This window comes from Onychostoma macrolepis, chromosome 17 (assembly GCF_012432095.1).
Source record: "Onychostoma macrolepis isolate SWU-2019 chromosome 17, ASM1243209v1, whole genome shotgun sequence".
Classification (NCBI taxonomy): domain Eukaryota; kingdom Metazoa; phylum Chordata; class Actinopteri; order Cypriniformes; family Cyprinidae; genus Onychostoma; species Onychostoma macrolepis.
In genome coordinates, this window is record NC_081171.1 from 31,490,635 (window position 1) to 31,503,925 (window position 13,291).

A 13,291-nucleotide genomic window follows, 5' to 3' on the forward strand; every position below is an offset into this window, starting at 1 on the left:
AATGTTGTTTGGATTTTAAAGTGTTTTTAATCATTTTTGGGGTGTTTATGATGGATTCTGTGTCGGCTGTCGCAGGTACAGTACAGCTGCAGTGTGTGTGTGTGTGTGTGTGAGCTGACAGCTCTCTTCATGTTTATGATTAACTTATACACATACTATAAACATTGTATTTTCTCTTCACGTGTATATTTACGCGTCTGCTAAATTTAGAATTAATTTAAAAGTATTTAATATCTCTCTATGTATTTTACTAGATGTTTTACTTAGTGTTTAGAAATAAATCGCACACACTCGATGTTTAATTAGCCAGTAACGTAGATGTGTTGGTAATTCACTTCCTCTGAATATAATTCAAAGTCTCCATGGTAACCAGCACTGCTAATTACTACAGTAAAACACTGGTATTATACACCACTGTCATCAAATAATATCAGAGAAACATATAAATGTATTTGATAGTAGAAACAAAACGAAGTGTTTACCATGGTAAATATTGTAAGGGACTGTTACATGATAATCATTGTGCCTTTAAAGACTTTATTAAGGGTTACACTGATTACAGAGGGTATGAATTTGATTATCAATTTCTATTTATTTAGAAATATAGAAATAAATGATTTTAAACCGATATTGTGGAGCTGACACAAGTCTTTCTATGTGAGCCTGCAGCACAAAAGCAGTCATAAGCAGCACAGGTATATTTGTAGCAATAGACAACAATACATTGTATGGGTCTCAATTATGCATTTTTCTTTTATGCCAAAAATCATTAGTATATTAAGTAAAGATCATGTTCCATGAAGATGTTTTGTAAATTTCCTACCGTAAATATATCAAAGCTATATAATACTATAAATAATTTTTGATTAGTAATATGCATTGCTAAGAACTTCATTTGAACAACTTTAAAGGTGATTTTCTCAATATTTAGATGTTTTTGCACCCTCAGATTCCAGATTTTAGTTGTATCTCAGACAAATATTGTCCGATCCTAACAAACCATACATCAATGGAAAGATTATTTATGATGTATAAATGTCAATTTCTAAAAATTGACCATTATGACTGGTTTTGTGGTCCAGGGTCACAAAAGTGTTTGTTTTCTTCCAGATAAGCCGGTGATGCAGATCTGCAGAGCCGAGTACCGAGCGATTGGGAGATTCGTGGAGCAGTTGCGACCCACAAGGCAGTGCATGAAGACGCTGCAGACTCAGTTCCCACAGTGAGCTCCATCACACCGCATCACATCACAACATGCTGCAGAACGCTTCCGTTTACATGCTCGCCTTCGCACTGATGAATCTGGCCTATTGATCAACATATGAACTCGAGCTGAGTCGTTTACAGAGATTATGATCAGTGTGCTGGTTGACTTTAATGCAGGCTTATTAAATATAATTGTGTTATTTTTGTGCTTTCAATACCAACTCATATATTATAAATTTGTTCAGAATAAACCTGATGTCCTTCTTACCAGAGCTGCACGATCCCCCACACAATTAAAAACAATTCTAAAAGTGATTTAAAATGCAATTTAAGGAATGCAATTTAAAATGCAATTTAAAAATGCAATTTAAAATGCAATTTAAGGAAGAAAAAAAAAATCCAGATTTGCTGTGATTATTGTAGGGCTGCCAAATTTGGCCAGAATTTAGTGATTATATCAATATGGCTGTCCATAATAATAATATTGTTATTATTACAAAATAAAAATATTAAAATGACTAAATAAAAACAAAATAAGAATTATTACTGTTGGATTAAGGCTGTACAGTTTGGCCAAAATGTTGTGATTTATATCAACACAACTATAAATAATAATAATAGTTTTATTATTATTGTTATTATTATTATTATTATTTTTGCAAAATAAAAATATAAAAATGACCAAATAACAAAAATAAAAATAAAATGAGTATTTAAGAAAAATAGTATAATAATACTGTAATATAATAATAATAATTTTATGAATACATTATAAAATTACAGCACTGATATTTATTGCTGTGCTTCACTGTGAAACATCCAGCACACATATTTAATTAAATCAGAGCCTTTGGACAAAGCCATATAATGATTTCAGCTTTATTTCAATTAAACGTGCAGCCCTACTTCTTACTGTGATGTTTTATTAGACCAAATATCTAGAGACGCAAAACCTGACACATTTGAGCTCAAGCCTGTATTTTATTAATCTAATCTAATCTAATAATTTGCCATCAAATAGGGCTTTCTTATGGTGAATATGATGATTGTTTGTGTGTGTGTGTTGTGTCCGTGACAATGAGAGCGTGTCTTTATTGAATGTAACACATGTAATCCCGCCAGACCCCTGAGACGCCGCCGTTCTTCAGAGGTCACTTAGAAAGTCATATGAAGCAGGAGCTTCCTGTTTTCATCGTGCTGTAATCACAGCTAGAGTACGGCCCTGTGTCCCGCAGGAATACACGTCTACCCTCAGCGCGCCGCTCTTATTGGCGTCAGCAGTTTGGAGAATGTAGTGTGTATTAGTCTCGTGCCCCAGATGTGCTGCTTTATATGCCATTGTCCTCCTGGAATATCCTGATATATGGCCTCGTTCGTTCGCGCTCGCGCCGTGTTTTGTCTTGCAGGCAGGTTCAGCGCTTGCGTTTATTTTTCCGACGGCCAGAAGTACAACCCAAACCGAAGCCGAGAGCCCTGTTAGTGTTGTTTGAGTTGGCTGGACGGTTTTTACTAGGGCTGCATGATATATCATTTCAGCATCGATATCGCGATGTGCGTTGTTTAGTATACTGATCGTTATATTTATACATTTTTGTTTACATAATATATCTATGTGTACTGTGTATATTTATTATGTATATATAAATATGTAGACATACAGTATATATTTTGAAAATATTTACATGTGTATATATACATTTATACATTTATTTTCTTATATTTTACATTATATAATAAATATATTTAATATATAAACATATTTTTCTTAAATATATACATGCATGTGTTTGTATACATACAGGGCTCGACATTAATGCTTGTCCGGGACAAGTGAATGTTTTGGACGGGCAAGTGAAAGAGAAATTTTCTTGCCCAATCGGACAAGTCACTTGAAAAAGTCAATACCAAAAACAATAATAACTGCCTTTATTTGTGATATAGCCTTTGTTATAGGGGTATGCGATTATATATCGTTTGCGATAATTTCGTAATTGTTGTTTTAACGAGTATATTGCAAGTATCAAACAAAGAGTGCACGCATAGTTACGTAAAGTCGTATAGGTTAGACTAGCTCACGTGCATTCTTTCACTGCATGAATCAGTATTACAATTACAATGCATGAAGAATGATCAGAAAATTAAAGATATGGGGGAGGAAAATGTATGCATTTATATCATTTCATATAGTTAATATCACACGAAGATCGAACGCCGTTTTTTTTTTTTTTTTCCTTCAAAAATCATCATGATTACAAATGTGATAACAGTTCAGTAAACAAGAAGTTAACATTAAGACACTTACGTTTTAGACACCATATTGCCTGTTTTTGCTCTATTCACCAACAAAAATAACTCCAAACACAGCCACAGTGCTGTTTTGCGTCTCTGAGCAACATGACGGTGTTTTGTGCCTGAATGAATCAACCGTTTAAATGATTCGGTTCAGTTGCAATGACTCACTTATTAACAGTGACTTGGTGCCACCTACTGGTGGTTTTAATTTCACATTTACAGTATTTAAAAAAAATAAATAAATAAATAATTTCAGATATCAGTATACAACGTTTTATGTATCAAAACATTATTTATTGATTTGTAACTGCAGGTTAAAGCATTCCATGTCCCTCAGAGCTGCATTAAACAGTGGGTAAATATATCTATTCCACTTCAGATGCAGCTTCTGTTTCTTCTGCATTGCAAAGATGAATTTTGTTGATACTGATTTCATTTGTTTGGTAACAGCCCAAATGTCTTATTATACTAATTGGCTGATTAAATTTAACTAATTAAAATTTTTTAAATTTAAGTTTGAAAAAGATGAAAATATATATATATTAGCATATATTAGCATTTTATTTTTAAGTTTACTGTAAAATAATTGTATTTGTATTTAATTCTAACTTTTTATTTTAAAATATAATAGTATTATCACACTTTATTATTTTGTTCATTATTTCATTTAAAAAGAAAAATCTAAATAAACTAAATGTGTTTTGTATAACTACAATAAATAATTATATTTATAACTCAATTTAACTTAATTTTTTCTCTCCGGGCAAGTAACTTTTATACTCGGACAAGTAAATGACAAATTTACTTGTCCGAAGGACAACCACATGAGAATGCTTAATGTCAAGCCCTGTATATATATATTATGTAAACAATTTTCGTTTTGGATGTGATTAATCGTGATTAATTGTTTGACGGCACTAATATATACTGATCGTTTTCTCACACACAGACACCGTGTCTACACCAAATGCGTCAAAGTGACTGTTGCGAATTATTTGAGCTTTGTGTCAGTCATAAACAGAACGAGGCATCAGTTTACTTAGCGACCTATGATTTCCATGATGTGGAAAACGTGGACGGAATCGCAGAATCCAGTCATAAAAACTGAATTTACTGTATAACGCGGAATGTCACGGGATTTGTCAAATTTTGAACGAATTAATCAAAAGTAGGTCATTACACTTAAATCAAATCACGATATGGACTAGTATAAGATTATTTAAATATGAATTCTGTGAATGAATGGTGCAGACGCGTGCTTTTGTTTACTACACACACACTGAAGCGCGTGACGCTCGTGTGATTTCAGCATCTGAGGACATAAATACATGAACAACATCTCCAGAACTGCTCCAAGAGTCACTTTATGAGCATTTTACCGTTTCATTTAAGTAAAACCAGTGTCATATACATGCACTGAAAATGTTAAGGTATTCACGGCAACCCATCAAAATAAATGTTTGGTTTCACTTGAAGACATTGAGCCGGAGATACGTTACTGTTGTTCGAATGTAAAATAAATAAAATTGTTTTTAGTGCTGTTAAACGATTAATCGCGTTTAATCGCATCCAAAATAAACACACACATTCAGCATATATTTTGAAAATATTTACATGTATTTACGTGTATATATTTATATTCATATAAATTATATCATATATAAATGTATTGAATATATAAATGTAACATTTCTCTTAAATATATACATGTGTGTGTTTATATATACATAATAAATATACACAGTACACACATATTTTGTAAACAAAAACTTATTTTGGATGTGATTTAATCGATTGATTAATGGATGATTGGATGTAATTAAAAACATTTTATAAGGCTACTGTAAGAATAAATTTGAATAAATTAAGTTGTTTTTATGCATTCAAATAATTAGACATGCTAAAGCAGAATTTAACAATAAAACATATGGTGAGAAAAAAAAATAGGGCCCTAAACATGTAATTTTTTGTTAAACTTTTAATAAATTGATCTGAAATTATGTAAGCTTAATGATTTTAATTAGTTAGACATGCTTTTTGATTAATAACATTCAATTTAACCTTTAAAAAGGTGTCCATAAATATTAAAACAGAAAAAAAAAAAATGGAATCCAGAAAAATTAAAACAGAAAAAACGGAATTTGGAAAAAAATTTGAGAAGGAAAACGGATGTGTAACAGTGTATTCACAGCAGTTTAATGTTCCTGAGGCTTTCTGTGTCATGAATATTAATCAAACAACAAAACACAGAGAAAAATCACTTTTGTAGCTTTAACATAGATTTATTAGATTTAATTTATACAGTGAAGACTATGCAGTGTTACTTTACATTTGATTATTTGATTTCTGTACTGAATACTGTTAGACTTACCTGAAAAATATAAAGCACTGTTTATTTCATTTGTATCTTTGTTCTGTTTTATTCATCTATGCTTGTAATTAGATTATTTTCTATGCTGATTTACCCACCTGCAAAATCATCCCAATCTTTGATTATTTTTTTCCAAATAGAGCCATTCATGTCATCTGTTTTTTTTTTTTTTTTTATATATAGCAATATATATCGCAGAAAAACAAAATATTGCAATTTGAGTTTTTTTTTTTCCAATATCGTGCAGCCCTAGTTGTCACACAATCATTGTGCTCGTCCAATCAGCTGAGCGGCGCTCTGGAGGCTTCGTGATTGGGCTGGCAGGAATCTGGCCTCTTAAGACACAACACATCGACTGGGCCATCCATCATCTCTTAGCATGCGCTCAGGCCTGCCAATACACCCCCCGTTCGAGAGGCAGAGCGGGCCTCCGTAAATACTGGCGTCTTCTGTCGTTCCTCATCCGTTCTGTCAGAGCGGCCCTGAGCTCATCCCGACTGCATGCTCCGTCATCTCCTGAACGCTGCATCGCTGCACACACACACCCATGTTTAACCTCAGCCTGTCCTTTCAGACGCGCACACACACATATCTATAGGTGCCTTATTCATACAGTGATGTGTGCAAAATTTTGTGTCGAATATACTGCTTTTTTGTTAAGGCTCGTGTTATATAACTAAATTAGCAGCATCAACACCAGCTGATGATAATGTTTTGTTTATTATAATTGCGATGCAGTTTTGCGTCTGTCGCTTTAAATGCTGGAGCTCTTTAAAGCAGGATGGATTCTGATTGGCTGTCAGTGTTTTGAAAGCGATTCAAGTCAGGGTTATTATAGTTAACTACAACAAAAATTAAAAACATGAAGAAAAAAAGATTCACTGAAAAAAAAAAATCTTAGCTAATCATTTTTCAACTAATTTTAGTTTAATTTGAGTTAAAAAAAAAAAATATATATATATATATATATATATATATATATATATATATATATATATATATATATATACACACACACACTACCAGTCACTAAGATTTTTATGTTTTTTTTAAGAATTCTCTTCTGCTCACCAAGCCTGCATTTATTTGATCCAAAAAACAGCAAATATATACACACATATATAGTTAAATAGATATATACTATATATAATCCAAAAACTACAAAAAATTATAATGCACAACACTATTACTTAAACTTTAAGTAAAATTAAAATGAAATATAAAATATGAATTTTGTTTAAATATAAAAATAAGAAATATTATTAAATATTAATAATATTAATAAAAACTATAATAGTATTTCAGTGATACTAAAATAAAGCTGATTGCAGTGATATTGTTCCTCTGTGATGTTATCGTTATAGATTTAACAATTTTAAAGAATTCTACATTTAAAATCATTATTTTTAAAAACTCTATCGTTATCATTATAAATCATCTTTGGTGTGAACAGGCATTTATTGGGTAGAGTGTTTGGATCTCAAGCGAATTCACTTTATTCATTTTGTCAAGAAAATGAGAGAGTTGTGTTTGCCTGCAGTGTTGGTCTCCACAGCTGTCTGAGTGTTTAAGGATATTTGAGTTCTCTCAGGCGTGTTGCTAAGGTGTTTTGGGTGGTTGCTAAGGCAGTGCAAGGCTGTTTCTTACTAGTGCAAGTCAATAGAGGTCTCCTCCAATGATCTCCATGATGCTCTGATGATCTACAGCAGTGATCCCAACTTTTTTGTCAGCTGAATATAAATATAAAATCTTAAATATAAATATAGTCTTAAATATAAAATAGTCCCCTCTGAGATTAAGTTAATATTTCAACAATTTAGCAACACATTTGAATGTTTTTTTTTTTTTTTAAATGCAGTAAGTGTTTTATTTGATGGCATGCAGTGATGTATAATATAACAAGATTTGACTGCAAGTAGTACATTTTGTGAGTGTGAAAAAGTGTAACTGGTGTACGTAGAGTGCAAGAAGCAAGTGTCCAAATCACTGAAATCAAAGTTCAATATTATAGTGTAAGAACGACAACATATCCACGTGTTCTAGTCTACTAATAATAAAATTATAATCAAAAAACACTTTTTAAAGGAGTATTTACCAGAAATATTATTTACAAGAATTTATTTAGGTGAAAAATGTAAATGTGCAGTATTTCTGAAAAAAAAAAATTATTTAAAAAAACTACTTTTTTAAATATGAAATCAATTAATTAGAGATGCGTTTGATTATTAAAAGAAAGATTATAGAAAAATGAAAATGGAAAAAAAAAAAAACTGAATTTGGAAATAAAACAGATTTCATAGGGCCCTGTAATCAATCTTTTTCTTTTTTTTTTTTTGTGGTAATAAAAATAGATTTAAGTGAACAATAGCTTTTAAAATTACTTAAAATACATGTATAATAGCAATGATGCAGTAATAATTAGTTCAAATAAAGTATCAAAAGCAAGAAATCATATGGTTTTATTGAACAAAACTGTTAAAATACATAAAGTGTTATAAACAATGTAGATTACGCATTACAACAAAGGCCTGCAGGGGGCTCCGGCCTGATGATTGTTTTTACACATTACTGTGCGATCTAATCCTTGTTTAATATTGACCAAGAACCATTTAATTCAAATGTCCACTTAATCTTTAATATTTGGCCATTTCTTTAGGACAGGAATGCTATAGCCGCTGTAATTAAATGCATATGTGGACATCAAAACCTGTAAACTCAGAGTGAGGGTTTGAGCTTTTATTTTGAAACCGCGATGTTTGTGTAGATTTATAAATTATTTACATTACAAATCTGATGAAATGGAGCACGTTGCGTTCCTAGATGAACGTTATAATAAACCCAAACTCATAACAACACGCAGAGCTGGAGTTCAGATGTAAATGATAACAGTTTCTGTGGAGCTACTGTGAACGGTGTGCTTAACCTACACACACGTAAATAATTAAAGCGCATACTGTATTAGAACTGCATCGCATATAATTATTTAATTAAATCATAGCATTTGTGAATTCACAATAATGCTTAATTATGATTTTTAAATGGGTTTACTATATCATGCAGCCTTGGAAAACAGTCTAATAATGTGTTTCATGGATTCTTGTCTGTGAAATGCGCCACTTCCGGTATTTTGCCGGTTAGTCGACGCGAGCAAAATGAAGTCGAGGATTTTTAAAAATCAAATAGTCGAATAAAATTGACGAATCGCGACAGCCCTAGATATTTGTCTGGCCTCTGAACTAAACATGCGTTTAGGTGACAAATTACTTCTGAGTGACTAATTACAGATTTGTCTGATTACGAAGATTGTTTAGAAACATGTTTTTTTATATTTTTATATTTATTTATTTATTTTTTGTATGCAATTTTTCATTTATTGCAACAATACTATGTTTCTGTATCTGTGAGTACTGAATCACTTTGAATCGCAGTATTTGCAAAATAATGTGTTTTTTTGAACCTTAAACTGCGTAAATACTTTGCGGTACATCAAATACACAAAATAATGTTATTTTTTAGCAACATCATATGACCCCTTTAATGCTTTAGTACAGTCAAAAAATTACAAAGAATTAAAGCATCTTTAACCGTCAGCCAGAACACCCCAGAAACCAAAGCACATCAGAAGTTTAGCAACCTGATGGCAGCACCCATTAATCATTAAGATTAATAAGGTTCTCCTTAATAAATGATAAATAAAAATAGTACTATTAGTCCCCCCCCCTCCACTTTTTTTTGGTTTTCAACATGTGAATATATTTTACATATAGTTTACAAATGTTAATATGCAATTAATTGTGATTAAATGACATCTGTGCAGTCGTTTATATGAATGAATCCTCATATGCGTCTGAAGCGTATGTATCTAAGCAGCGTGTCCTCCTGTCACACGTCTGCCGGACGCTCCCGTAACACAGATGTTGGAGTCATCTGTCAGCCAGGCCTCTCGCGGCCCGAGCTCTGGCTGTTCTGAAGGGAGTGTGAATTGGACACGGTGCTGTCAGTCTCCCCGTCTCACAATGGAGACGCATGCAAATCCCGCGCGGAGCGGGCCGTGATGGGCGGCTGGCGGGGGTGACATCGGCCCGGCCTTTCCTCTGACTCCTCAGCATTAGAATTGGAAATGAAGTGCTCTTCAGAGTGCCGTCCGGATCATATGGGGCGCTGTCACTCCTCCCCTGAGAGGGGCCGCGGCCGGGCCCCGTACAACCCCATGAATGAATTTGGGTGTAATGATCGGCCCTCTTTAAAATGCCGTTCCACCCAGTTTGCATATGTCTCTGGAGCCGGAATGAGGAGGAATACGGGAGATGTTGGGAGCGGGACTCGGGCAGATGCTCCCCGTTTGGGCGTGTTCGAATCTGCACACGCCAAGGCCCTTAATGCGTCTGAAACGGGCCCTAATGTGTCGTTTTCATCAGCGCTGAGGCGGGCTGCAATATGGTGCCAGTGGCTCGCTTGGGGAATATGAATTTTGATTAAGGATGCACTCAGGCTTTTGAAATCCTGAAGAAGTGTCAGAATAATGGATGTCGAGCAAATGTCAAGCATTTGTTAATTTCTCTGTTATCGGGGGTTTATCTAGCGCGATCCGTGCGGAGGCCGCTGTGCCATTGATATGCTGATTGCTTGGCTGCAGACGGTGTGTTTGTGATGGCACACTCGCAGAAGTGCTCCTCATTGATTATTTATCGCTCATCTGCCCGTTATCCTCCCATTACATGCCTGTTAATCCAGCGGCCGAGTGGGACTGACGTTAACCAGCCTCATTTCACCAGGCCTGCTGAGTCTGACTGCTTTAGCGTCACTTGTGTGTGGTTTGGCTGCTGTTTCATGAACTCAGAAGCAGACTGTGGGAACGAGTACCTGAGGACTCGGAAGTGACAGCAATTAACAACTGTGCGATTAGTTCAGGTGACTACACTGGAACGGCCCTTTGATTTCCATGATGTGCAAACTGCTGACGGAATAAAACTATCGCCAAATACACACAGATCTTCACACAGGTATTCATGATAACCTGTCAAAATAGAATATTGGTTTAAAGCAAAAAATAAATAAATAAATATGTACTTATCAAAGTAGTTGTAATAATAAGATTATTGAAACTATTTTTTAAGGAATATCAAAAAAATTTCCCAAACAAATTATAAAAAAAAAAAAAATGCCTTCATTTGATTACCACTGTTTTTGATTAATTGTGATTAAATCATAAATCCAGAAACATTTAAACAGAAAACACAAAATTTGGGGAAAAAAAAAACACATTCCATAGGGCCCTAAAAAAAATAATTTTATTTAAATTTGAAATACATTTTTGTTCAATTGTATAAGTTTCATTGTTTCAATTTAATTAGACATACTTTTAGATTACCAAAATTTAATTTAACAAGGAATCCAGAATAATAATAAAAAAATAAATAAAACAATTTGAGGGGGGAAAAATGGATTTCATAAGGCCCTAAAATTATATATTTTTTTTATTTATATTGTCTGTGGAAGGTGTAGGACCATAAAATGTTCATCCAATCATATTTGTCGGTCCGAGGGCTCAGGGCTATGATAGGCTGCTCTACCTGCCTGTGAACCTGTGTATTTGCACACCTCCACACACCCTGTTCCTGCAGACACATGTCATCAGAGCACTCCATTACGCTATTGCAGAACGAGCGAGGATGGAAGGCGTTATTACTGTAATATTACATGCTTTGTACTGTAATGTTTTTCAGCGGTGAACGAGACATGAGCTAATCTGATGGAGTCAATGCCTTCTCTCATCGTGTCACTGCTCCGCGTGCGTGTGGTCATGTGTTCTGGAGGAGGCGTGGCTTTGGAGAGTGATTTACAGGGAGGGTGGAATCTTATGCTTTCAAAGCTAACTTAGGCCGTGTTCACACTTGGCGTCTTTTTTGAAGCTGCCAGCGTCTGTTTTACATTATAATCCTATGGAGTAAGCGGTGTTTTCAAAAAAGTCCTGAGTGCTTTTTAAAATGCTACCTCCGGCGTCTTTTTCTGCAGCTCAGAGCGTCTTTTCAAGTTGAAAAAAGTTTAACTTTTCTGAAAAAAGCGTCTTTTTGACAGCTGACCAATGACAAGCGAGTAGCGAATCGTTTCCATAACAAAAACAACAAGAAAAAAGGAGAAGACAGATCGTACTAGTTTCGGAGCACAAGGAATAGTATGAAACCGTGCATCATCCAACCGGAGCTCCTGGACTAAATTGTTGGAAGCACCATACAGTTTCCTTCCCCGTATAATGTCGCGCTCCCACAAACGTCGTTGTGAACCGACACCCTCCCCGTTAACTTCAAAAGCCGACATTTCTGCAGCACACAGCGCTAGCTACCGTTGCAGCTGTTGTTATAGCAACAAAAGACACCCTCGGCTGCTATTTGTAACCAAAACGCTGCCAGCTTTTTATTTTATTAAAAAGCGCTCTTGTCAACTTTTTCTAGTCAAAAAAGACGCCAAGTGTGAACACGCCCTTACTATAGGCCGTTTTCACATGACGTCACACAACTTCCGCTCTGACGTGAAGCAGGGTTTCTTACTTCCACCAGCATAGGAAAGCACTATCGCTACCAGCATGCAGTTCACCCAGACGCTTGTACATCTGCCACTGCCGCTGTCTACTGTCGTCCTTATTCAAGGAGAGGCGTCTGGCATCTCAAACTAATTTACCGGCGAGATTTGCTGTTTGAGGTCGAGGGAGGAGTTGGAAACTCTGGCACAATGTTTACTGTCTTTATTACAGTTAGATGAAGTTGGTTAGATATATTTGTTAAATAAACAAACGTTTTAGACATTTGCATGTGGTAACGGAAAGCCTTTTCATTCAGTAATTTATGTCCTGCTTAATACAGCGCCTGTACAAGAATAGTTCAATATAACAAGCTTGTTCTATTTAAATATCAATAAAACTGGGTCTATAATTTTCCCTTTTTTTATAACAATGTAATTCAGAAATAAATATTTAATAAGTACAGATACACTGCTTTGCGGGAAAGCAGAAGTTAGCTGACATCATTGTGAAAAGGGCCTATTGCTAGTCTCTCTGAAATCTAAATAGAAAATAAATGAATCTAGTAAAATTAAAATGGAGCAAATGGGAAAAAAAAACAGATTTCATAGAACCTTATTCTGGCATATTGGGAACGATGCACTGCAGGATCTGACAGGATCCAGTTGGGACAGTGTACTTTAGGACTGCAACAAATAATTATTTTGATAATCAATTAATCAAATGAATTCAATTCAGTTCAATTCAGATTAATTCAATTCAATTATTAGAACGATTAATCGACCAATCACCGTTTTATTTATTTATTTATTTATTTATTTTTTTCACCGTTTAATCAGTAGGCTTTGATTTGATTATTCAGATTTTACAATACTGTTAAAATACTTAGTTATACAAATTCAGAT

At 34.2% G+C, this 13,291-nt stretch overlaps 1 protein-coding gene across 4 annotated transcripts in view; it reads left to right on the forward strand.

The window, feature by feature from the left end:
* cdin1 (CDAN1 interacting nuclease 1) overlaps window positions 1–13,291 on the forward strand; it is an 84,056-nt gene that overhangs the window by 81 nt on the left and 70,684 nt on the right. For 3 of the 4 annotated variants that reach the window (XM_058749056.1, XM_058749054.1, XM_058749055.1), the window contains exons 1-2: window positions 1–75; window positions 1,111–1,222. The exon at window positions 1–75 is cut by the window's left edge. In XM_058749056.1, the coding sequence (XP_058605039.1) occupies window positions 48–75; window positions 1,111–1,222 (140 nt within the window). In that variant the 5' untranslated portion in view covers window positions 1–47. The remainder of the gene's footprint in view (window positions 76–1,110; window positions 1,223–13,291) is intronic. The other variant, XM_058749058.1, reaches the window with a different exon arrangement.